Source organism: Dipodomys merriami, unplaced genomic scaffold, assembly GCF_024711535.1.
Source record: "Dipodomys merriami isolate MVZ:Mamm:240054 unplaced genomic scaffold, mDipMer1.0.p SCAF_3, whole genome shotgun sequence".
Lineage (NCBI taxonomy): Eukaryota > Metazoa > Chordata > Mammalia > Rodentia > Heteromyidae > Dipodomys > Dipodomys merriami.
In genome coordinates this window covers 56,984,628-57,011,813 of record NW_027204492.1, presented here as the reverse complement: position 1 = coordinate 57,011,813, position 27,186 = coordinate 56,984,628, and the positions used below count along the sequence as shown (strand labels likewise).

The 27,186-nt window shown below is 35.5% G+C and overlaps 1 protein-coding gene across 1 annotated transcript in view; it reads right to left on the bottom strand.

Annotated features, from left to right (window-relative positions):
- Positions 1-19,672: 19,672 nt before the first annotated feature.
- Positions 19,673-27,186, bottom strand: part of Chm (CHM Rab escort protein) — a 190,803-nt gene continuing 183,289 nt past the window's right edge. The window contains exons 14-15 of the mRNA XM_070040109.1: positions 25,908-26,068; positions 19,673-23,177 (exon numbers count right to left, since the gene is read on the bottom strand). Of these exons, the coding sequence (XP_069896210.1) occupies positions 22,986-23,177; positions 25,908-26,068 (353 nt within the window). The 3' untranslated portion in view covers positions 19,673-22,985. The remainder of the gene's footprint in view (positions 23,178-25,907; positions 26,069-27,186) is intronic.

Genomic DNA, 27,186 nt, shown 5'->3' with positions numbered 1-27,186 from the left:
AACTTCATTCACATACAACTCCATATTAAAATGTAAGTCTTGTCATGCACACTTCATGCTACTGATATTAGAATTGTATCTTTATTGTAGATCCCTTATCATAGATTCATAACAATTTTAATATACATGTCCTTTACATGATATAAAAAGTAAGTATATATAATACTGGATTTCGCATTTGCCTTATTCTCCACCTTTCTTCGAGTTCCTTGTATATTCATATGACTCTGGAGTACCATTTAGTGTCATTTCATTTTAATTTGAGGGACTTCTTTCTGGGAATGACTTCATTTCCCCCTCATTTTTTTAAACTTTTTTTTATTGTGAAAATACTGTACAGAGGGGTTACAATTACATGGGCAAGGTAATTAGTACATTTCTTATCAAGCATTGTAGCCTCCTCTGTTTCCCCTTCCCATCCCCTCCTCCCCCCACCCTTCCCCCCTCATTTTTGAAGGATGGTTTTTCCCTATTTAGAATTATTGGCTGATGATTTTTTTTGTTTCACACTTAAAATGTATCATTCCACTGTCTTTTGCCCTATGTTTCTGCTGAGAAATTAGCTGAAAATCTTATTGAGGCTTAATTGTGTCTCTTGCTGTTTCTCAGATTCTCTTTTGTGTTTGAATTTAGTTTAAGTTACATTGTATTTATAACACAATTCATTGGGCTTTTCAATTTTTATATTCATTTTTTTATCAGAAACTAGATTTCAGCCATTATTTCTTCAATCTTTGGATGTTTGTGTCTCTTTTTGTGATTCTAGTAATGCATATATTGATGTACATAATAATACCTTATGAGTCTTTTAGGTTCTATACATTATTCTTTACTCTTTTTTACTCCTCAGACTCAATCATTACAAATTGTCAAATTCAAATTTACTGATTCTAGCCAGGTGCTACTGGACCACGCCTGTTAGCCTGCCTACTATGGAGGCTGAGATCTAAAGATCTTGGTTCAAAGCCAGTCCAGGCAGGATAGTCCCTGAGACTCTTATTTCCAATTAACCACCAAAAGGCAGAAGTGGAGGTGTGGTAGAGCACTAGCCCTGAGCTAAAAATCTCAGGAACAGAAGGAAAACAAGGGCAGGGCTAACAGTGTTCAAAAAGTAATGTACTCATTACTTACATATCTGTAACCCCTCTGTATATCACGTTTACAATAAAAAAATAAATAATGTTGAAAACAGCTCAGGAACAGTGCCCAGGCATAGAGTTCATGTCCCAAGAACAAGACACACACACTCACACACACACACACACACACACACACACACACACACAGAGTTCATGTCCCAGGAACAAGACACACACACACACACACACACACACACACACACACACACACACACACACACACAACTGCTGGTTCTTTCTACCTACTTAAATATGTTATGTTTAGTACAAGTTCAATTCAGTTACTGTATTTGTCATTTGTGGAATTTGTTTTGTTGTTTTTATGTAATATTGTGTTTTTCTTGATGCTGCCATTTTCTTCATACATCATTTTCCTGGTTTTCTTTAGTTATTTAAAGATGTTTAAAATAGTTATTCTAATGTATTTGTCTGATAACCAATATGTAAGCTGTTTTTTGGATTTTTTTTACTATTTTATTTCCTCCTTTTAAATAGGCTATATTTTCTTTATTACTTGTATATCTTAGGAATTGTTTTCATTGTTGATAACGACATTTAAAAATGGAATTATCTCTTTAAGTCTTTGCATACTATCAAGGTAATCCTTCACTATCTAGAGATGCATTATCCAGGTTTATGGATTTAAGTGAAAGCCTAAGTCATTCTCAGGCCTTTTCTGAGTATGCACTTTGTCTGGAACTGTGAATATTTTTTACTCCTACCATACACTGTTGCTTTTCAGTGTCGTAACTTCCCAAAGTCTAATCCTAGCTTCTCTTTTGGAGCCTGAAATATTCCAGTTCATATATTTACCCATAATCACTCCTCCCAAGTGACTGCACATTTGTAGTTTATTTTCAGATTTCCAAAGAAATGCCTGCTATTTTCCCCTTCTCAGATCTGAGAAAGGCAATACAGAGACCATTACTTCATGCAGCAACTAGACTGGTTTGAAGTCTGTATATGAGGTTTGATAAGCTCTATTTAATCAAAGGATGGAATTGGCATTTGGACTGCCTCTTCCTCCTGACCCAAACTGCCATGCTGGAGATGTGAGGGAAAATCATATGTAAGTATGCGACAATATCTATTATCATTTTGAATGTGGCTATTTATCCTGATCAGACATTCATATAATTTCTCTAGCCTTTTGTTTTTCCAAATTTCCTGCAAGTAAGCTCATTTTAGTGAGTTCTGGTTTCAGTATATATAAACAGTCTAGGAACAAGAATCTATAGATTCCTTGTTTGCCATTTTCTTAACCAACATTTTAAATTTCTTTCTTGGCCAGGCATTGGTGGCTCACATCTGTGATTTTTAATCTAGTCAGGAGGCTGAGACCTGAATGATGGTGATCAAAACCAGTTCAGACAGAAATGTCAAAAAAAACCCTCTATCTCTAATTAACCAGCACAATGCCGGACTAGAGGTGAGGTTCAAGTAGTAGAATTTCAACCTTGGGCAAAAAAATTGAACAAGAACACAAGGCCCTGAGTTCAAGCTCTGAAACTGCCCCAAATCCTTCTTTATAAATATTCTTTCAACCTTCTTACTCTATTTAAAAAGTCCAGATATGTAATGACAATACTACTTTCCATGTGATCTTCTCAAAAGTAGTCATTACACTTTTCACTTCCATATAACCTAGAGCCGAAGTGCCAAATAGACCTCTTCTTAGTTGTACATTGTTCCTTTCAAACCATTTCTCCTCATCTTTCTTTGAAAGTCCTATGATGCTTAACAACTATGACTCCTTTTACACTTCCTTCTTATTGTGAACCACTAAAATGCTGTTCCTTTCTTCACAGTCATTTTGATCCTCTGGTTCATTGTCTTTCATCATGAATACTATCAGCATGAACACAACATCCATTTAAGATAATCTACACAAATTTTTTATTTTTCCATATTACTGTATTATCCCCTTGAACATTCCTCCCTCTCTTCCAAATCAAATACTCCTGTTATATTCGACTTGTCAATATCACTGCTTCCCAAATCTTGAAATCAAGAATGTTACACTAAATCACAGTTCCTCTTCTTCCAATTCTGTTGTTTAAATACTCCTATAGTATTACTTCTTCAAGGTAATTAAGGCCTCTAGTTTATGTACCTTATCAAGTTTTCACTCTCAATCATCACTCTCCATGACTATTCATCTCTACTCCCCACAGCTTAGATATATTCACATCTCTATAGACTCTTCCTTGAAAGTATTTTTTTGTTGTTGGTCATGGGGCTTGGTCTCAGGGCCTGGGTACTATCTCTGAGTTTATGTGCTCAAGGCTAGCACTTGACTACTTTGAGCCACAGCTCCACTTCTGATTTTCTGGAAATTAGGTGGAAATAAGCATCTCATAGACTTCTTGCCCAGGCTAGCCTGGAACCATGATCCTCAAATCTCAGCCTCCTGAGTAGCTAGGATTATAGGTGTGAGTCACCAGTGCCTGGCTTAAAAATATTGTTAAATTTTATGTTGCACCAGAATAAAATAAAAGTCTCATTCTACCTATCTGTAAGTAATACACTGAGTTTTCTCCTACTATATCAAAACTATGATATGATACTAATAATACTGACAGTGTTAATTGGGATTTTTTGTTTTCTTTTATTGCTTTGAGGGTTGATTTATAAGGATCACATGTAAATTCATCAAAGATACAAAATGGAAAAAGGAAGTATGAAATTATATTTTGTGGCAAAGAGGGGAAAAAGGGGACAGGATACTCAAGGTAACATGGAAAATAATTTAAAAGAATTTGTCCCCAACGAAACTACAGAAATAATGGTAGAGCAGAGGAATTGTGAGGGTTTTTTTTTTAACCTTGCTCAGTTTTGTTGATGCATTTCTGTAATCTGAAAAAGTAGGGAAGCTTGGCCTCTGCTTCCTTTCCCTTGATTCCTTCGGTTATTATTGCCTCATTATACAGTCATTTGTACAATGTTTTGGCAGACATTTACTGTTGCATAAATTAAAGTCAGGGAGTCTCGTTTTGCCTACAGGTCTTTATGAAAATACCAGCAACATTTTTATTTGAATGTCAAAGTTTGTCAACCATTAAGCTGATTGATTTTTCATTATACAATTCAATAGAAGAAGCAATCTTCAGTTTGTATGCAACATTACTCTGAGAAAAAGACTCATCATTGAAAAATCCATCCTGCTTATTTTTTAAAAATGATATTCTTTTCACAAGACAGCCTCATGCTTTGAAGCTATCTCCATACATGAATTGCTCCATTCATATGTCTTGTACAGGTATAGCATGGTAATTCACCTCACTCCAAAGAAAGTTTTCTATTTTGTGGTAGCAACACGACATGTTTTATTTTCTTTATTCCTTTTCTTTAAATTCTCTCCAAAAGAAGTTGTTGTTCATTGAATGTAGATTATGACTCTGAAAAAAATGATCAAATTGACTGTCTTGGAAAGCAAAGAGTCTTTATGCATGACGAACAGGTCTCCGCAGCTGTGTTGTGCTTCCTATACAAATCCTTTCAAATGATCCTGAACTTCTTTTGTAGGCACACCTGTCATGGAAAATAGTCTATGCTAAATTGTAGGTTCATTTACCCTTTGGCTGTGCCTCTAAAAATGTCAGCAAGGATGCCAGTCCGTGCCAACTACTGCTGGAGCAGCTGTTGGATGGTTAGGAATGAGAGAGCAACCTTTATATTGGCTTATTTATTTGGAGCAAACAAAGAAAAATGTAAATTTCCACAGTCACATCGTTGCTTCATTAAGGCAGATGTGTATCTGTTGTTTGTATGTCATAGAATCCCAAAGCAGTACTAGGAATGAAAGTTGTCCTTTGTTTTAAAACCTCATCACAAATGTCAAAAAGAAATGAGAATTGTCCACCACTAGGAAACCTCTTGAGGTAGGAAAGCTCCTCTTCCAAAGTATTCAAGATATAGAACTTCTAATAAGATAAAGAAGTGGCCGATGAAGAAAAAAATGCTTTTATTGCAAAAGGAGCCTTAAAAGAAAAAAAGTTGAGTTCAGCCTGTAGAATCAATATTATAAAGTGGAAAATCACCAAGGGAAGAAAGTCAGGAATTGATGCTCATACCTTGCTGCGTCTGTAGCCTTGAACGTCTAAAACTGGTGGAGAAAAGAGCTAAAAAAAAACATTAAATTACCTGTAAATCTTCAAAAATCTATCAAACTCATAGACTTGAGGCACTTCCAGATATTGTGGGTTGAAGTTTAATGACAAACTCCAAAGTTAAGATCATGACTCGGGCACTGAAATGAATCTTCTGAAAAAGCTTATCTTAAACAGTACAATTTGGGCCAACAATGCACATAGATTTTTTTTTAAAGAAAAACAATACTGGACTTGTTTTACAGTGACAAAACCATATATGTGTGTCATTAGGACAGGATCGACAGTCACATAACTAAGAATATGTAAAAAGGTCTATAATAAAATTTACTGCTATTTTAGCATAAGAATTATTATCAATTCAATAATCTGTTATATAGCCTAAGCCAAATCACAGAATTGGGAATTATAATTACTCCCTGGTCTCTAAGTTTTCCATGTAACATGCTGCTCCAAAGATCTGTGATTAGATGCTAATAAACATTATTATTTAACATTCTCATTTAAGAATTAGTTTAAGATGAAGAAGATCACAGTTCACCTGCACAGATACTGCAAAGAATGAGTGGAATAAACAAGTTATTTCCTATTAAGAAGAATAATATGATAGAAATATAATAAGTGACACAAGAGGACGTATGGCATCCAGGTAGTGATGTGTAAAACATGAACACAAATTGCTATGATGTGTTAATGATGGAATTTTCAGGTTCTTCTCGGGTAATATTCCAATGAGTCATTTCATGGTATAAATAAAAGAGACTCCTTTTTTAGGGAACTAAAAATTATTCAATACTTATCTAAGCAACATAATAGATGTTGAAAGCCATATTTCTAAGAATTATATATATAATATGCATGAAATCAGGTGCCAGTGGCTCATACCTGTAATCCTAGGTACTCAAGAGGCTGAGATCTGAGGATTGCGATTTGAAACCAGCTGAGGCAGGAAAATCTATGAGACTTATCTCCAATAAACTACTAAAAAAAAAGCCGCAAGTGGTGCTGTGGCTCAAGTTGTAAATGTCTTACCTTGAGCAAAAGCTCAGGGACAGCATTGAGGCCTAGATAGATAGATAGATAGATAGATAGATAGATAGATAGATAGATAGATAGATAGATAGATAGATAGATATAGATAGATAGATAGATAGATAGATATAGATAAATAGATAGATATAGATAGATAGATAGATATAGATAGATATAGATATATAGGCCCATATATATGTATAATATATTATATACATTAAAACCATTATTTACATTTTCTGAAAAACTCAATTTTATTTGAAAAATTGATATTAAAGTAGCCATTTCTGAGTTTTCTGCTCTGGTGATTTGGTTTTGATGTTCCTTCATCTAAAATCCTTTTTATTTTTATTGGCACACATTAATTGTACAAAATAATGAGACTCATTCTATTTTCCTCTCCTCTGATGAACTCAGAACCTCACAATCTAGCTCAGCTTTCCTAGACTAGTGCTCTACCACTTGAGTGAAACTTCCAGTATGCTTTTTGTTGATTAATTGGAGATAGAGTGCCTGTTCCATCTTAAAACGGGGATCATCTGAGTAGCTAGGTTTATACACATAAATCACTTATGCCTGGCTTCAAGTGTTTTTTTTCTTGATTAAGCCTAATTCTATTGTAAATTTGTGATTAGTTTCCCATAATCAATAAACTTGATCATTATCATTTTTGCTAGATTACTCAGTAATTTTATAAAAGGATGTTTTTGAAGTTCCCTAATTTTCCATTTTTGCTAATATGGGCTGTCATACACAAGCAAGTTTCAATTATTTCCAGAGAATTTATAATTACTTGCTATTGGCATTTACTGTCTTTGTCTTTTAGGTTGATCTTCCTGTAACTTGATATAATGAATTCTTTTTAAATTAGAAACCTGAATATTATCATTTTATGTGATAAACTGAATCTTATCTAAAACTGATTCTAGCAGCATCTACATCACTAGGAAAAATATAAGGATGTTGTAACATTGAACATGTTTTAAATAGTTGAGCTGGCTGCCAATATTTTATGCCTGTAATCCTAGCTACTCAGGAAGCTGAGATCTGCAGATTGTAGTCTGAAGCTAGCCTGGACAGGAAAGTTTGTGAGACTCTTATCTATAATTAACCACCAAAAGCCAGAAGTGGAGCTGTGGTAGAGTGCTAGCCAAGAGCACAAAATGATCACAAACAAGACCATAAAAGCTACCAGCACAACTATGTTTATTGCAGCATTATTTACCATAGCTAAGATATGGAACCAACCCAGATTCCCCTCAGTAGATGAATGGATCAAGAAAATGTGGTCTATACACAATGGAATTGTTTGCCTCCATCAGAAAGAATGACATTGCCCCATTTGTTAGGAAATGGAAAGACTTCGAAAAAAATTATATTAAGTGAAGTAAGCCAGGCTCAAAGAAACATAGGTCTGATGGTTTCCCTTATTTGCAATAATTAGTATATGTCTGCTACAAGCAGAAAAGGTCAGATAAGTTGATGTTAGCTGAAATGAACCTCAAGATAAGTATTCAAATATTTTTTTTTCATGAAATTCTTTCTAACATATTTATAAGATGATTTCTATGTTGCTTTGTATGTTCCTCTCCCACGGTATAACCCATGCTTTCACTGTATTTGATGTTCATATAATTTGTGGAGGGGAAGGGAAAAAACAAATCGTTTAACTAGGGATACAGGTGGACCCATTGCAACAATGAGATGTACAAGTCGTTATGTCGAAAATGAACTTTACAAGTTTGGTGGGGGGTGGGGGGAGGATCGAGTGGGGGGAGGGGGGGAGTATGGGAAGGGATGAGAAGGGGAAACGAAGAGGAGGCAACACTGCTTGATAAGAAATGCACTCGTTATCTTGCCCATGTAATTGTAACTACTCTGTATGGTTTTCTCACAAAAAAAATTACAAACTGATGCATATCAAAATAAATAAAAAAAAAAAAGAAAGAAAATGAGGTTTACAACTTGAGGAGGGGGGGGGAGTTGGGGTGGTGGGAAGGAAAAGGATGGCAGGGGAAAAACAAAAGAGTAGGTAATAATGCTTGATAGGTAATGTGTTCATTAACTTACTTATGTAACTCTAACCCCTCCGTACACCATTTTTACAATAGATAATATGTAAAAAAAATGTTTTTTCTTTCATGCGATTGTTTCTAACATATTTATAAGATGATTTCTTTGTTGCTTTATATGTCCCTCCCCCACGGTATAACCCCTGCTTTCACTGTATTTGATGTCGGTATAATTTGTGGAGGAGAAAGGCAAAAACAAATTGTTTAAATAGGGATACAGGTGGACCCATTTCACCAATGAGATGTACAAGTCATTATGTAGAAAAATGAACTTTACAACTTTGGCCAGGGGTGTGGGAGTGGGAGTTGGGGAGAGGGGGGTGGGAGATAGGAAGGGGAAACAAAGGGGGAGCCAACAATGCTTGATAAGAAATGTATTCATTAGGGGCTGGGAAAGTGGTTCAGTGGTAGAGTGCTTGCCTTGCATGCAAGAGGCCCTGGGTTCGATTCCTCAGCCCCACATAAGAAAAAAGAAAAAAGCCGGAAGTGGCACTGTGGCTCAAGTGGTAGAGTGCTAGCCTTGAGTGGAAGAGCTGAGGGACAGCGCCCAGGTCCAGAGTTTAGGCCGCACGACCTGACCCCCCCCCCAAAAAAAGAAATGTACCCATTATCTTGCCCATGTAATTGTAACCCCTCTGTACGGTGTTTTCACAATAAAAAATAATTGGCAGGATCATGGTTCCAGGCAAGCTTGAGCAGAAAAGTTGACAAGACTCCATCAAAATGGAAGAAGTTGAGCATAGGAGTGTAAGCTCTAGCCCAGGGAAAAGTAACCAATGCCAAAAATGATTGGAAGTGTGGTCAACAGAGTAAGTGCCTAGCAGGCATGAGATACTTTGTTCAAATCCCCATACTGCCTTCCTCCAAGCCTCTAGTAATATAATTTACCATGCTAACAGATGAAAGAGCAAATGAGAGAGAAAGAGAGAGACAGAAGGAGATAAATGAGAAATACATGGTTGATTATCTGTGCTTGGACCACAATTTTTAAAAATCAACAAATGCTCAAAATGCCAACATTCTTTATCGAATTTTGATGTAAGAAAGCTTTCAGAAAGTTAGAAATAGAAGTCAACTTCCTTGACTTAAAGATGTTTACAATGCTTTGTAATAAAATTAAAAGCAATGGTAATTTTTTCATCTTTGTTTTTTGCAGCCAGGAATAGTACACTTGAATCTGTTCTCACCTCCTCTTTTCAGCATTATATTGGAAGTCGCAGGCGGTTCAGAGAGAAAAGACAAAGAAATAAAAGGTATAGAATTGAAAATAGAGAGAAAGAAACACTAAAATAGTTTTAAAGAAGAGGGAGAGATGAAGATGAGTAATGGAAGGAGTGAATTCATCAAAGCATACTAAAGACATGTATAGAAATATCGCAATGAAACCCTTTGTACAATTAATATACCCTGATAAAATATTAAATGAATTTAGAAAAAAATGTCATGAGGCATAGAGTATATAATTGTCTAAAAAGAAAACCAAAAATATCGGTGGGTAAATTTTAGCATGAGAGTTTAGCAAGGTTGTTAACTGCAAGATCAATATACATATTTTTTTGATATATAAAATTTAAATGTTCTCAATAGCATTTGTTCTCAATATTGTAAAATAAACTTTTATGGAGAAAATATGGGCAAGATGTTGAATTAGAGTAAGCCAGGCCCAAAGAAACATAGGTGCCATGGTTTCCCTTATTTGCAACATCTAGTATATGTCTGAGTCAAGCAGAAAAGGTCAGATAATGTGATGTTAGGAAAATGAATCCTTAGATATGTATTTTAATGTTTTTTTCCTTTCATGCATTTGTTTCTAACTCATTTATAAGATTATCTCTTTGTAGCTTTGTATGTCCCTCCCCCACAGTATAACCCCTGCTTTCACTATATTTGATGTCAGTATAGAGGAGATGGGGAAAAACAAGTCGTTTAAGGATACAGGTTGCAACAATGAGAAGTACAAGTTGTCATGTCGAAAACGAGCTTTACAATGTTGGTGGGGGGGAGGGAAGCGGGGAGGATTGGGTGGGGGGGGGTGGGGGGGGAGGCTGGGAAGGGATGTGAAGGGTAAACAAAGGAGGAGGCTGCAATGCTTGATAAGAAATGTACGCATTAACCTGCCCATGTAATTGTAACCCCTCTGTACAGTGTGTTCACACACACACAAAAAAATATGTTGAATTAGGGTAATGCTATGCTGTGCTGTAGTTAACACAAAATCTCTCACATCTCCATGTGATAACATAACTGACACTTATTTGTTGCTCTAGTTACAATTAATTTTAGGTGGTTCTATAGCATAGTTTTTAACTAAATCCTGTATTTTAATCATGTTGCTGATGTATAAAGTAACTATATATATATATATATATATATATATATATATTACCACAAATAGAATTAATACTCTATTATTTCTTGTCTGTTAAATTTATGACACAAGCAGCACATCAGACCCGCAAAATTCTGTCTCAATTGCCACAGATTTACTGTGTTTCCAAGAACTGTATAGCTTAGACTATACAAATCACTAGAGTATACCTATCACCATAAAATAAAGGCAAAAGTGCATAAATAAATATAGTGGTGAAATGAATAACAAATTTTTCACAAGAAATGCTTGAAGTTCACATGGTTTCTTTATTTCCTGTGTCTCCTGACCAAACTTCATGTCTTTTGAAATAGTTTTCTTAGAGAAAGTATAACTTGAAGATTATACAGTGCTAGTTCCTTTGAGATAGAACCTGAAAGTTTAGACTTAATTGCCTCTTTAACAGAACCTTACTGATTTTCAACTTATATGGTTAAAGTAGATTAACCATTAATACCAGGGAATGAAAGGGGCTGTGGCCTGATTTAACTAGAAAGCCTAGGTAACAATTCTAGTTTGCTAAATATTCTCCAGGACCCTTGTTGCTGTCCTTGTGGAGAGAAACGAGTGGTCTGACAATTCGTAAACCTGGATCATAATCTTATGGCTCTGTCTTGACTTTTGAACACTATTGTTATCAACTAAAAACAGGAATTTTCCTGTTTTAAGTTAATTATAGCAGAATCAACAGGAAGATACATGAATAGCCTCATTTGGCCACAATTATTAGGCTTAAGGAATAAAAATGATGAAAAATTAAGATCTGAGTGAAACACTAAACAATTTATTTCTAGCCCAGTCTCTTGATTTTGTTTATGGGGAAACTCAAGCCAAAAGAGAACAAATGACATGTTATGAATACTTAAATCTTAAAAGATAGGACAATGGTGGCCCTTACAAATTTGGAATCACAGAGATCTGAATCCTGGTACCTCTAAGTTGTCACTCTTCACAAGTTCTCAGCCTCTCTCATTACCAGGTTCCTTGGTTGTAGGATGTGAATAATGAGTATACCATGGGGCTGGGAAGGTGGCTCAGTGGTAGAGCGCTTGCCTTGCATGCATGAGGCCCTGGGTTCGATTCCTCAGCACCACATAAGCAAAAAGAATAAAAGCTGGAAGTGGCACTGTGGCTTAAGTAGTAGAGCGCTAGCCTTGAGCTGAAGAGCTGAGGGACAGCGCCCAGGCCCAGAGTTCAGGCCCCATGACCGGACCCCAAAAAATAAAATAAGAGCATACCAATTCCATATGATTTTTTTTCAAGTGAAAATGAGAAATCCCCTTAAAATAGCAAAATTCTTGGTTTTAGTAGATAGCATTAATGTTCAAAAATCAGGACATAGCTATCTTAGTGCCAACTGCTTTTTGTATTTTACTTTATTTAAGTAATATAAGTGGATCACCTTTGAAGTTTTTAAATATTGGCTTTTGTGCCAGTCTTTGGGCTTTAACTCAGGGCCTGGACGATGTCCCTGAGCTATTTTGCTCAAGACTAGTACTCTACCACTTGAGCTCCACACATCCTGTTAAGAAGGCTAGGGTGTTTTGGGGTTTTTTTTGTAGTTAATTAGAGATGAGTCTCTAAGGTCTCAGGTCTCTAAGATCCTCAGGTCTCAGAGGCTTGAGTAGCTAGAATTAGATGTGAGTCACTGGTGCCCAGCTGTTTAACTTTTTTTTTGTTGTTGTTGGTTGTCAGGCTTGACCTCAAGGTCTGAGTGCTGCTCCTGAGCTCTTTTGCTCAAGGCTAGCACTCTATCACTTTGAGCCACAGCTCCATTTCTGGTTTTCTGGTGGTTAATTGGAGATAAGAGTCTCACAGACCTTTCCTCCCAGGACTGGCTTTGAACTGTGATCCTTAGGCTCTTGAGTAGCTAAGATTACAGGCATGAATCCCAGTGCTGGACTGTTTTAACATTTTTATCATTGTTCTTTAGAATGATTTGTGGCAGTATGGAACCAACCCAGATGCCCCTCACAAGATGAATGGATCAAGAAAATGTGGTGTAAACGGACAAGGGTTTCATATTGAAAATATGCCTGAAACTCAAAAAATTAAATCCCCTAACAACAAATCTTCAAGAAACAACTGCCCAATAAATAAGTGGGCTAAAGACTTAAAGAGAAACTTCTCTGAAGAGGAAAGAAGAATGACCAATAGACAAATGAAGAAATGCTCAACCTCCCTAGCCATAAAAGAAATGCAAATCAAAACACTGAGATACCACCTCACCCCAGTTAGAATGGCTAGAATCACGAACTCTGATAACAACAGATGCTGGAGGGGATGTGGACAAAAGGGAACTTTACTGCATTGTTGGTGGGGGTGTAAACTTGTTCATGCACTCTGGAAAGCAGTATGGAGGTTCCTCAAAAGACTCCACATACAGCTCCCCTATGACCCAGCAATCCCACTTTTGGGCATTTATCCAAATGATACTAAAGAAGACCACACTAAAGCTACCAGCACAACTATGTTTATTGCAGCATTATTTACCATAGCTAAGATATGGAACCAACCCAGCTGCCCCTTAGTAGATGAATGTATCAAGAAAATGTGGTATATATACACAATGGAATTCTATGCCTCTGTCAGAAATTATGACATTGCCTCTTGTTAGGAAATGGAAAGACTTGGAAAAAATTATATTAAGTGAAGTAAGCCAGGCCCAAAGAAACACAGGTCCCATGGTTTCCCTTATTTGCAATAACTAGTATATGTCTGCGACAAGCAGAAAACGTCAGATAAGTTGATGTTAGGCAAAATGAAGATAAGTATGCAAATGTTTTTTCTTTCATGTGATTGTTTTTAACATATTTTAAGATGATTTCTTTGTTGCTTTGTATGTCCCTCCCCACGGAGGAACTGCTTTCACTGCATTTGATGTCGGTATAATTTGTGGAGGGGAAGGGAAAAAAACGAATCGTTTAACTAGGGATACAGGTGGCCCCGTTGCAACAACGAGATGTACAAGTCATTATGTTGAACGAAGTTTACAACTTTGGGGGGGGGGAGATGGGAAGGGATAGGAAGGGGAAAGAAAGGAGGAGGCAACAATGCTTGATAAGAAATGTAATCATTATCTTGCCCATGTAATTGTAACCCCTCTGTACAGTATTTTCACAATAAAAAAAGAAAAAATGATAGATTTGTCTTGTTGCAATGAAAGGCAATATTGGAGGAAGGAAATTTAATTAAAAGCTAAAGAAAAGGGAACTTTAAAATACTTGTTAGAAACAAACTTCCCTTCCATGAAAAATTATTTATTTATTTTTTGTTGTTGCTAGTAAGGAAAAGGCCGTCTGCTTTCTTGTTGGGGGGGGGGAAGTAGGGGTTGAATTCATCCCAACTTAAAATTTTGTTAAAAATTATTTTTTTCTGTGAGTTAGAAGAGGGTGCCACATTAGTGGGACTTTATTATTTTTTTTTGCTGTTAGATGAAATAATGGAAGTTTGTAAAGTAAAACCATGTTTCCTTCCTTCCTTCTTTTTTTTTTTTTTTGGTTGGTCTTGTGGCTTGAACTTGAGGCCTGGGTGGTGTCCCTGAGCTTAGTTCTTTTGCTCAAGGCTAGCACTCTACCACTTTTAGCTACAGTGCCACTTCTGGTTTTTGAGTGTTTAACTGGAGATAAAGAGTTTCAAGGGGAGTTTTCTGCCCCGGCTGGCTTCGAACCGTGATCCTAAAATCTTAGCCTCTTAAATTAGCTAGGAATACAGGTATGAGCCACGGTCACCTGGTTTGTGAAATCACATTTCTAAAAGCTGCTTTAGTTTGTTTTAGCTTTTTAAAACTATTTTTGAAATGTAGAAAATTTTGTGCTTATCTTCAAGACTTTTATGTGTAAAACTTTAATAAAATACTTGAAAATTAAAGAATTTGTTTTATATTTAATAATAATTCTAAGCTCCTAAAGACATACAAATTAGGTATACACTTTTTTCTTTGTATATGTAACTATTTGTGAAAAGATTTTAAAAGTTTGTACAAAGCTAATAGCTTCAATAGCAACAAAGTGTATTTCTTCAAAACATAAAACCCCATTTTAATTTGAGTCTTTTTCTGTAGAGCCATTATGGAAAACAGTAGGGAGTAGGGAGTTTCTCAAAATATTAAAAATAGAATAATGGTATAATCCAATCCAGCAATCACACTACTGGGTAGATAGAGATCCATAGGAAATGAAATCAGTATGTCAACGAGAAACCTGCACTCCCATGTTTATTGCAACACCACTGACAATAGTGAAGGTTTCAAAATAACTTAAGTGTCCATCAAATGATGAATGGATAAATAAAATGGAGGACCAGTCCAGGCACTGGTAGTTTACATCTCTAATCTTAGCTACTCAGGAGGTTGAGATCCTCAGATCTGAGGATCATGGTTCAATGCCAGCCCAGGCAGAAAAGTCCCCATGAGACTCTTACCTCCAATTAACCACTCAAGAACTGGAAATGGTGCTGTGGTTCAAAGTGGTAGAGCCCGAGCCTTGAACAAAGGAGCTCAGGCCCTGAGTTCAAGCCCTGGGATGGAAGGAAGGAAGGAAGGAAGGAAGGAAGGAAGGAAGGAAGGAAGGAAGGAAGGAAGGAAGGAAGGAAGGAAGGAAGGAAGGAAGGAAGGAAGGAAGGAAGGAAGGAAGGAAGGAAGGAAAGAAAATGGAGGACAAGTGCACAATGGAGTACTACTCAGCCACAAAACCACAAAAATGTCCTTTATTTCTGACATGGATGGAATTGTAGAGCATAAAGTGAAATAAGCAAGGCACAGAAGGAAAAGTTCTACACGAGTTCACTCATATGTGGAACCTAAGTTGATAGCAAAGGAAATGATGTTAAAATGATGGTTATTCTAGGCTAAGGAGAGCAGAAACGAGATGGGGGAAAGTTGATTAATAGGCACTAAGTTACAGTTAGATAGGAGCAAAAGAATTATACTGCCTTCTGAATACTAGGAAATGGGTATGCCCAAGGCAGGGGGTCAAGTGGGGTGAGGTAGAAGAATGAACAGGGGAAATGAATAGAATGCAGGCAAGAATGCACTGTATATGCCATAGAACTGAGAAAAATAAGAAGGGTGGGTGGAGGGGGGTGGTGAAGATGTTGAAGCGATAACACATCAAGATGTATTGTATACATAAATTACTATGGTAAATACCAAAAAATTCAATACATAACAGAAACATTAAAAAAAAGCGGGGGGGGGGGGGTACTGGGAAGGTGGCTCAGTGGTAGAGCGCTTGCCTTGCATGCATGAGGCCCTGGGTTCGATTCCTCAGCACCACATAAGCAAAAAGAAAAGAGCCAGAAGTGGCGCTGTGGCTCAAGTGGTAGAGCACAAGCCTTGAGCTGAAGAGCTGAGGGACAGCGCCCAGGCCCAGAGTTCAGGCCCCATGACCAGACCACCCCCCCCAAAAAAAAAGCAAGGGAAGGGATGGGAGGGATGGGTGAGAATGTCAAAAGGGATGACACTGATCAAGAGGCACTATATTCATAAATTGCTCTGTTAAAGAGAAACTTTTGTACAACTACCTTAAAAAATAAAAAAAAAATATTAAAAAACCAAAAAGATAGATGCCAAGTTCTGGTGATTAAAGACAGTCAAATGCCACTCATTGACTTGTAACCTATTTGCTATATGAATTGTAGTTTATGAAAACATTGTAATCTGAACTCTGAATTCATTTTGGGAAGTTACCATCTGCCACCCAGGAATCTGGCACTTGATTACCCAATGCACTAATCTATTGTTTTAAATAAAATTACATATGAATCCTTGCTAGTAATAAAAACCTCAAACACTAAGAAGTATAAACTTAGAAGTGCAAGTATTCATTTACTCTTCCCCTACAAATCCTATTCTTAACACTGTTAACAGTTTGCTGTATATACTTCCTGGACACTTACTATGGTATTACACAAATGTTAAGGCAATCTCTTATTAATGATCACTTATTTCCCAAAGTAAACACTACTATAATGGGATCAAAGGCTCTCTACATTTAAATTTTCTGGTAGATTCTGTTGTCTTTCAAAAATGGCTGAAATTTATTATTTACTTTTTAAAATTATTATTATTTTATTGTGAAAATACTGTACAGAGGGGTTACAATTACATGGGCAAGATAATGAGTACATTTCTTATCAAGCATTGTAGCCTCCTCCTTTGTTTCCCCTTCCCATCCCTTCCCATCCTCTCCCCTCCCCCCCCACCAAAGTTGTAAAGTTCATTTTCGACATAATGACTTGTACATCTCATAGTTGGAATGGGTCCACCTGTATCCCTGTTTAGACTTGTTTTTGCCCTTCCCTTCCACAAATTATACCACCAGCAAATACAGTGAAAGCAGGGGTTATACCGTGGGGGAGGGACATACAAAGTAACAAAGAAATAATCTTATAAATGTGTTAGAAACAATCGCATGAAAGAAAAAAAACATTTCAATACATATCTTAGGGCTCAACTCTTATTCACAATGTGTAAGTGTCTTTCTCCCTTATATATTAATATTATATTATTATAAAATTAAATAGTACACATTATATATTATATAATTCCATATATTTCTACAAATATATCTATATATCTATATATATCTATATATATGTCACTCAGACCACTGCCAATCTTTTGCATTCTGCCAACTTGAGAAGCAAAATTTATCTCCTAAGCTGTCTGCACTTTCTGATTGTTGAGATGTGACACTATTACATCACTGACAATGTTCAAAGTTTTCACAACTTTTAGGATATTTTTGGTATATTAAAGTGTGATTTCAATGAAATCCTTGTTAAAAATGTTTTACTAGTATAGGATAAAGAGAAAAATACCATGATCATAATATTTAGAAGAACCAGTTTCCAATATGAAATAGAGAATTGAGATCTAGTATTTCATCATTTTAAGCTCAATGGCACATACTTCCTGTTTTTCCCCCCATACATGAAAATCCTAAATAGAACAATTCACTAATACTTCCAGATCAATGATGGTATCCATCTCTAATTAATAGTTTTGAGGGTCTATAGTCTCCTTGATAGGAGGATTTACATAAATAAGTTCTATTAACATTAATAGGTGTTGCCAGCATAAATCTTCCTGCAGTGATTCTTCAAAAGACCCCACAGTGTACTATGATATACGTTCTCATGATTACCTGTCAGATGGTCCTAAGAGTCATAATAACCTGAAAGAGCAGTCATGGCAACATGTATGGCAAGGGCATTTCCCCTCTGTTCTGTGTAGTAATGGAAAGAGAAATGGACTTCAAAATATCACTGGGGACACTAAGTTTTAAAACATTTAACTGATGTTTAAAAAATATCATTAGAAGACACAGGATGACCCACTGCAACAATGATATTCACAAGACACTATGTTGGAAATGAACTTTACAACTCTGGGGGAGGAGGAATTAGAGAGGTGGGGGAGGGAAGGGATAATAGGAAAAAAAAACAAAGGAGGGGGTAACAATGCTCTCATTACCTTACTCATGGAACTGTAACCTCTCTGTATAGCATCTTTACAATAAAATAAAATTTTAAAAAATATTAAAGAGGAGAATTCAAACATATCAAAGTACTTGCTTTAAAAAATGTCTGAATATTCTATTAGCTCCAAGGTGCTTGAAGGATAATATGACTACTTGTTTAAAAATTCAATTAACCTTATCTTTCTAAAACTTGATTTATTAATAATCTCACAGATAAACTGCCAATTTTAAAAGAGTCCTGTTATCTTTGGAACGGGTCTTGTCTGAGGAACTTTAGAAACTACTTGGAATGGACAGAAAATGTCAGTTTATTTTAATGATTTGTTTCAAGAACAAATCATAGTTCCATGAATGAATTCTGCTTTAAAAGCACATTAGGGGGCTGGGAAGGTGGCTCAGTGGTAAAGCGCTTGCCTTGCATGCCTGAGGCTCTGGGTTCGATTCCCCAGCACCACATAAGCAAAAAGAAAAAAGCCGGAAGTGGCGCTATGGCTCAAGTGGAAGAGTACTAGCCTTGAGCTGAAGAGCTGAAGGACAGCACCCAGGCCCAGAGTTCAGGCCCCATGACCGGACCCCCCACCCAAAAAAAAAAAAAAAGGTGGGTCTGGTGATTTATGCCTGTCATCTCAGCTTGGTAAGGAAGTGTAAATAAGAGTGTTGAAATTCAGACTAGCCAGGATATAAAAGACCTTTAAAAATTAACAAAGGCAAAAAAGACTGGAGCATGACTCAAGTGGTAGAACACCAGCCTAGCAAGTATGAGTTTAAACCTCAGTACTGCCAAAAAAAAAAGCACATTAGTAGTCTCTTGTCAGTAAGATGTTGGGGTCCCAAACAACTCAGAAGAAAACAGTCAAGCTCTTATTACCAAAAATATGCATGATGAACATTTTACATCTCAAATAACATGTAAAAACAGTTTGTAGAGGGGCTGGGAAGGTGGCTCAGTGGGAGAGGGCTTGCCTAGCAACATGAGGCCCTGGGTTCAATTCCTCAGCACTACATAAGCAGAAAAAACTAGAAGTGATGCTGTGGCTCAAGTGGTAGAGCGCTAGCCTTGAGCTAAAGAGCTGAGGGACTGCACCCAGGCCCAGAGTTCAGGCCCATGACCAACGAAAAACAAACAAATAAACAAAAAAGCAGTTTGTAGACAACCAATGTACTATGAAGTCACAGTCCTACAAGACTAGGAGGATTTCCAATAGAATCAAATCCCATCCACTTTTGGATGTCAGTGCTGACATCCAGTTTGCCAAGTCAATCAAATCCCTGTATTCTTTCACAGACTTACATACAAACTTAACACAACTTGCAAATGTCTAGAAACGAAATTAAATATATACCTGAAAACTGAGTAAAGAACAGACTAAAATGAAACAACTTGCCTGTCTAAGGCACTCTTTCTTGGTATATATACAAAATTTCAATATGAAAAAATAGAATACCACACCTGAAAGGCATTGCAAAGTCTTTATTTCCTCTGAAAACTTACAATGTGCAAATTATAAATTACCATATATTCATGCTTTTCAAAATTTATGTAAGTTAACAAATTATCTGATACCAATAGCATCAAATAACTGATTTGCAAGAAAATTGTTATAATTCCTGTGTTAAATTGCTACTAATTAGCAATTATATCTCAATAAAGTCTTTCAGAACTCATTAGGATTTTGGATAATGGTAAGCCAATACAGAAAACTATGTCTTTGACAGAAATTAGTAATTATCAATAATCAAGCTAATAATCATGGATATTATTGAAGACAAAGGGCTGCCAACTTCAGAAACTATCATTGCTCTAGAATTTACTAATTGATGTGGCTATTTTACTATAGAAAAATATATAATTGACCTTTATTATAAACAAATATTTTTTCCTTGAGCAGGCATATAAACTAGAAAAAATGCAGACATAACATAGGATTAATTATTAGTTCCCTTATCAATCACTAAACTGAATACTATAGTGTTTGATTAATAAGAAGCATGCAAAACTCATTTTAAACACCTGAATCAAAAAATTTTAATAGCAACTTGCAAAATTTTAAATTAGGTACTGAAAATTTTTGCAGTATGTACAATATATCAATTTATTCTTATGAATTCTGGTTTGAGGTATTAAAAAAGATTTTTCTTTGATTTAAAACTATGAAAGCAAATACTTGTAATAATTAAGATAACTGAAGAGAAAGCTCTTAGCATAGTTTCTATTACATTCAGAGGCAACAGGAAATAGCTACAATTCTCTAACAATGATTTTAGCAGTTGTGTAGTATTTTAATCATCACATCATATCCAGGAGCTCTTAAGCATTTCAACAGTATGTAATAAACAACGAGGGATGCTTTGATGTTGTTAAATGGATAAGACAGAGTATAATATGGGCTGGGCCATGACAGCACAAAATAGCTCCTATATTGTTCTACATATAAACAGCTGCAGTAAGGCTTACCAGAATTTTTCTAGGTATTATTCTGAGCCTACTCTGATTGTCTGTTTACATAAATATGCATGCTGCACTCGAGGCCTTCATTCTAAGACTATTACAAAGTCTGTGTTTATTGGTGCAATTTACTGAGTTACACTGAGATTCAATACTGCCAACTAATGGAACCTTTTATATTGCTGGTACAGAAAGGTAGGATCAATACCCAATATTTGTATAGATAGGTTCTAGGCATTTAGTGCATGCCCTAGTTGGGCTTCAGAAAAACGTGATTCGACTTAAGATGTGAATCCTTATAACAAATTAGGTTATAACGTGATTCTACTGTCCCTGATTTGTGTGATAATATAAAAGAGGAAGACAGGCGAGTTCTAAGGAGACTGGGAAGGGACTATACACAGGGTAATAGGGGCAGGAGCAGCCAGAGAGGTGGCAAGTTTTGTCTGGATTCAGCTCTGTGCAAAAGTTGAAAGGGTGAAGCAAGAGCTACATTCCTTGGCTATGTCTATCTCTAGTAAATCTGTGACTAGTCACAGTTGGGTCCTTTAAGACCTTTCTAGGAAACCTGGTAAGGTTAGAGATCATCTGCAGATGTGTGTAAGAACTATGTGCTTTCTGCTGAAGTGATGGCTCCTGATAGGCAATACAATACAAGCCAGATCTGGAGACAGGAAAATGAGTTTGTTTATTCATATAGACAGCTCTGAGATCAACTATTGCTCAAGAAAAAGTAGACCATCAAAATTTGACATTGGAAAAATTTAAGTATAGGCACTGTCACTATTGTCACTGTAATTAGATTTGCTGCCTATGTCAAGCATTTGTATTTTTATGGGGAGGATGTATCAGACTTCATCAACTGGCAAACTCTGCTCAGTTCTTGATGATTTCATATTGAGAAAATGAGGTTGAAGAATTTTTAACATTGTCTTTAGTATTGTTTCAAAAATCACAATTCCATGGGTTGTTATGTTTAATGGCTTACAAAGAGTACATTACATACTAATTTAAGAAATAAACCATTTCAAAGGCTTATTGCAATAAAATAACAGTTTCTTGCTTTGTAAGAAGTTGACAGCAAGCAATTATTTGCTGCATGAAGGTTTTTTTATATTCATTCCCATGAATATTATGAATGGGAAAATACTAAATCAACTTTTTCCAGAAAACATATATTCGAAAGATGGTTACATTCATTTTTGTAATCATTCTCATTGAATAGACATTTTATTACTATTTCCACTTTACATCTGGAGAAAGTGAGGATCAGGAGTTTAAAAATTTGGCTAAACATCATGTGCCTAGCACATCTAGGACTAGGGTTAGGTCTGCAGAACATTACAAAATGTAAGTGCACCACTTACTTGATAGGATAGAAACATCAATTCTCATATCCAAATGTTCCCTTCCACTCTTTCATTTCTTTATTATTGAGTTTTCCCAGTGTATAAGTGATTCACATACAAAACACAGTAAGTATTTAAAAGCACTAATGAGTAATGAATTCATGATTCATAAAACTGTTAAAAAATCTTAATATTAGCATTTTCAATTTTTTTTGGCCTGTCCTGGGGCTTGAACTCAGGACCAGGGTGATGTCCCTGAGCCTCTTTGTGCTCAAGGCTAGTTCTATACCACTTGAGCCACAGCACCACTTCTTGCTTTTTCTGAGTAGTTGACAGGAGTCTCGTGGACTTTTCTGTCAAGGCTAGCTTTAAACTGAAGTCCTCAGATCTCAGCCTCCTGAGTAGCTAGGATTACAGGTGTGAGCCACCAACTCCCAGCTCATTTTCCATTCTTAACACAGAAAATAAGACATTTATTCCAAATGCAGGCTACTCTGTGTACCATATTTTAGTTTGATGTATGCTATTATCTCTTATGTCATGATTCTCATACTCCTGAAGAAAATAATTTAAACAATCAAAAGGAATATGAGAATTAATTATAAACAAGTGATTTTTTCCTACAAAGATTCAAAATATTAAATAAAAGTAGTCCTAACACTAAAAAATTATCAACAATGCATAGGATCACTTTCATATCCATAACAATATTCCTGGGAATTCATCCATTTAAAATGTTTATCTGCCAATTTCCTAGATTTGGTATTTGAAAACAGGCAAATCAATGTGCTTTACAAGTATTTCATGTTCCTGGAATGTTCTCTTTAAAGAAAATTCCCCTCTGGAGTTCTCTGACTTGTTTCTTGTACTTCTGTATGTCAATTGGCTTTTGCTTTTGAACATTAAAAAAACCACTCCTTGTAGCAAGAAAACTCTGAGGCCAGGAAAAATTTCCAAAGTGGGGAATGGAGTTTGGGGTATATACTTTATTCACAGGGTTCCTCTGGGTTTCCCAGGTTTGTATTTTCAACAGGAATCTCTGAGCTGACCTCTGCCGTGGCACTGGATTCAGAAGCTTCTGGCTGTAAACTGTCTCCATCAAGGATAATGTCTTCAGGATTTGGTGGAGGAGGACAGAAGTCTTCATTGGGACAGATTTGCTGAAAAAGTGTTTCAGCCTGGCCAATGATAAACAGAAGAACTTTTGAACATAAGCTTACCAAATACAAAAATTCTCGTACTATCTACAAAAAAATTGGCATTCTTAAAATTTCTTTAACTGGATTCTAATAATTCACAAATACCAATGACCTACTAAAATTGGTTTTTCACAATCCTGTGACTTTTGTACCTCTAATTATATACACACAGTCATGTCTGTTCTTCAAATTGGTACACATTGATCAGATACATTATTGAGTGTTCAGATTATTGATAATGTAGGTATGTTCATATAATATATCAACAGAGAAATATAATATCTCAATATTTTTACATATAATTTCCTTATACAATATTTTCATACCTATGGTATTCTTTGTGTATAATAATCTTTATACACTGAATAGATTGAAAAGGCTGCTATGTCATTTGGTAACTATGTGGTTTGGAGAATGCTCAGGCTTTACTCTTTACCCTGGGAACTCACCATAGGTCCTTGTTAGAGATACTTCACCTCTAATAGAAGCTGCAGGACTTAGGTCAAAACTTTCATGTGACCCTTCATTTCCTCTAATGACTTTTTTGGGGTCACATGTCTATCTCGTCTGCCTGTCAAAGTTCTTCTTTGTCTTTATATCCTAAGTGCAAACAATTGCCAAATCCTGGCAATGTTACCTTCTATTTCTTATTTTTTGTCTTTTTTTTTTGGTACTGGGGATGGAACCCAGGATGTAACACTTGCGAGGCAAGCGCTTTGCACTGAGCTACATCCCAATCCATCTTCTATTTCAACAGAGCCCAAGTAGAGTATCATCGATTACAGTTACAACTATAAGTGTTGCTAAATTCATGAATGTTCTGAGGAGCTTTTGTAAATATTCTTCATTTGTAAATAGTCTTCTTTTGTAAATATTCTACATGTAAGAAACAAATAACTAAGTGGTGAAGGAGCTAACCATATGGTGATAAACTGGCATTAGAATTTCACTCATCTAAATAAACTAGATATAAATATCATCAATATGCTATAAAATAGACATTATAATACTTTTCCCCAAACTGATATGAGTGTCAAAGATATGCAACAAATTTTAAACAACTAACGTTTAATAGCACATAATAATTAGTTCAAAACTAGCATTACACTGTTTTTGACTTTGATAACACTTTACCACTGAACATTATCTTCATGGAAAGGAAATTATTTTGTGATAAAAATCCCATTATAATCTTCTGACGTGTAGTTTTGACCACATTAGCACTTGAGTTACAACTTCTTATTTTAAAAGCTTTCCATTTTAGTTTTAAAAAATAAAATTGATTCCCAGATAAATGAACCTAAGTTAGTTAGCTAAAAAGTTGTAATTTCTTCTTGGAAAAAGTGGGGCTATCAAAGTTAAATTGAAGTTACCAGTGAAAGCCACAAATGGAAATCTTAGGCCATCTTGTGTTCCTATTATAGTAACAGAACTCATCATAGAAGAAAGATATGACTACTTGCTCTTGTTTGCTCTCATTGGCTGAACATGGTTTTCCAAGACTACTACTCCAAAGAAGAAACACAATAATTATGGAAAAAGTTTAGACATCTGGATCATGGTTATCATTCAGAACCTTGTCACTATGATTAAAAATGAAAGGTTCATACAAAGCAACAAAAAAATAACATGGTACCTTATAAATATGTTAGAAACAATAGCAAGAAAGAAAAAAACACTTGGGGTTCATTTCGCTTAACATCATTGTTGCTTTGTATGTCCCTCACTGTATTTGATGTTGGTATAATTTGGGGAGGGGCAGGGAACAAACAAAATGTTTAAATATGGATACAGGTTGACCCACTGCAACAATGAGATATACATGCTTATGTAACTGTAACCCCTCTGTACAGTATTTTCACAATAAAACACTTATAATTCTGCCTGGGATCACTTGTCACAAACCTCCACTTGGATTTATCATACTCCTCAGTGGCTGTAAGCACTAGTTTAAGTCAAGACATTAATAACAATAACATTAACAATTAATAATAACACTAATAATTGTGAAAACCTATGTTATTCATTCTTTCCCAAGAACAAAAATTGCTAAGATTACTGTAAAATTTGATTGTATATGTCTTAATAATTACATTTGTCTTGAAATGACTCACACATGTGTCTTGAAATGACTACACATTTCCAAGTAAGACACTCATAGTCCAACTTTCTATCAGAAGCAATACTTCCTCAAAACGTCAGCATTATAAATTTATTTATTTACTTTTGTCAGCCGTGGAGCTTGAACTCAGGGCCTGGGTGCTGTCCATGAACTCTTTTTGCTCAAGGCTAGCGCTCCACAACTTTGAGCTACAGCATTTTTCTGGTGGTTAGTTGAAGAATCTCACGTACTTTTCTACCTAGGCTGGCTTTGAACCACAGTCCTCAGATCTCAGCCTCCTGAGTTGGTTAGGGTTACATGCATGAGACACAGGCATCCTGGCTGTACATTTATTTTAATGAACATGTATTTCTATAATTTCTATCCTTATTTCCAAAACGGACCTCATATAATGTTGTCTTGTAGTTCCAAGAAAAAAACCGAAGTTTAGGGACTAATTAGTGTGAAATGAGACAGATGTTTTTCTCGTCTCCTTCTCCTCCTCCCACAAGACAGAAAACAACAACAACAACAAAAACAACAACAAAAAACACCTCATGATTCTTACTACACATTTTCTTAAAACTGGAAAACACCAAAAGCCTTACCTGTTTGACTGCCTTATCATTTCCTAAACCACAGTCTGGGCCAGAGCAGACATAAACATTGGATGGTAAATCATTATAACAGTTTCTGCTGATGTCTGAAGAGTCTCTCATATTGAAGTAGAGAGCCCAGAGAATTCTTGGTTTTTCAATTTCTTCATGTTCTAATCATAAAAATAAATTTTACTTACATAAAACACATAAAGCTTGTCAATTAATACATTATATAGTCAATAAACAAGAAAGCTATGGAAATTTTACTAAATTTCAGAGTTTTGTATGTATGTATGTATGTATGTATATATGTATGTATGTGGAGTTATACATATATGAGCAATGAGTAAATGTACATCCACAAACTCGAGTATAGGTGTAAAATATTTCCAGCAATGATGGATTTTTAAAGTTTAAAACAAGTTGAATTTTAAAAATTATTTTGATTAGTAAGTTAATTTGATTTAGTATTCTTATTCCCTTGGTTTTCTATTATATCTTATTAGCATAGAAAACCCTAAGACACTCATCCTTAAATCATCCCTATGATGTGAAATGATAACATCAATTCACTTTTGTGTTACAAATGAAATACCAATTGATAATTATATAGTAAATTAATAGTATACACATATGAGATGTCCAGAGTGAGCAAATCTATGCAGATTAGAATTAGTAGCCTCTTAAGGCTGGAGGAAATTAGGGGCAAATAGAGGGTGAGTGATGATAGGTTTCTTTTGAAGGTGATGTAAATGATAGGTATAAGTATTCTTTCCTAGGGATGATGTGACAGAAATATCCTAAAATGCACGTATCTGCAAATATATATTTTTAAAAAATAGAATCTTAATTTTCAGGTAAATTATATAGCTTACAAATGATATTTTGCTAAAGGTATTATTAAAAGTGGCATGCACTGGATTAAATCTTTGATACTTTAAATAATAATCTAATGCTTTGTCATACTGAATCACAACATCAATGGGAAGCAAGAAATAACAACAATGAAATCATGAGATAATATCATTGTGAACACAGGAACTGGGATATAAGTGTGATTGGATTTTTGGAGTTTTGTTTTTTTGCTCACTACTACAGGCCCTAGCACATAACAAATACTCAGTGACTTCTGAATTGCTTTAAACCAGCTTTCAAGCATAATCAAAGTACAGTATATCTATAAAAAGGTTTAATCTTATTAGCATCAATTCCTAAAACCTATTTCTTATTATCTTAATAATTATTTCTCTGCCGCAAAGACAAAAAATACTGTTATTCATTGACAATA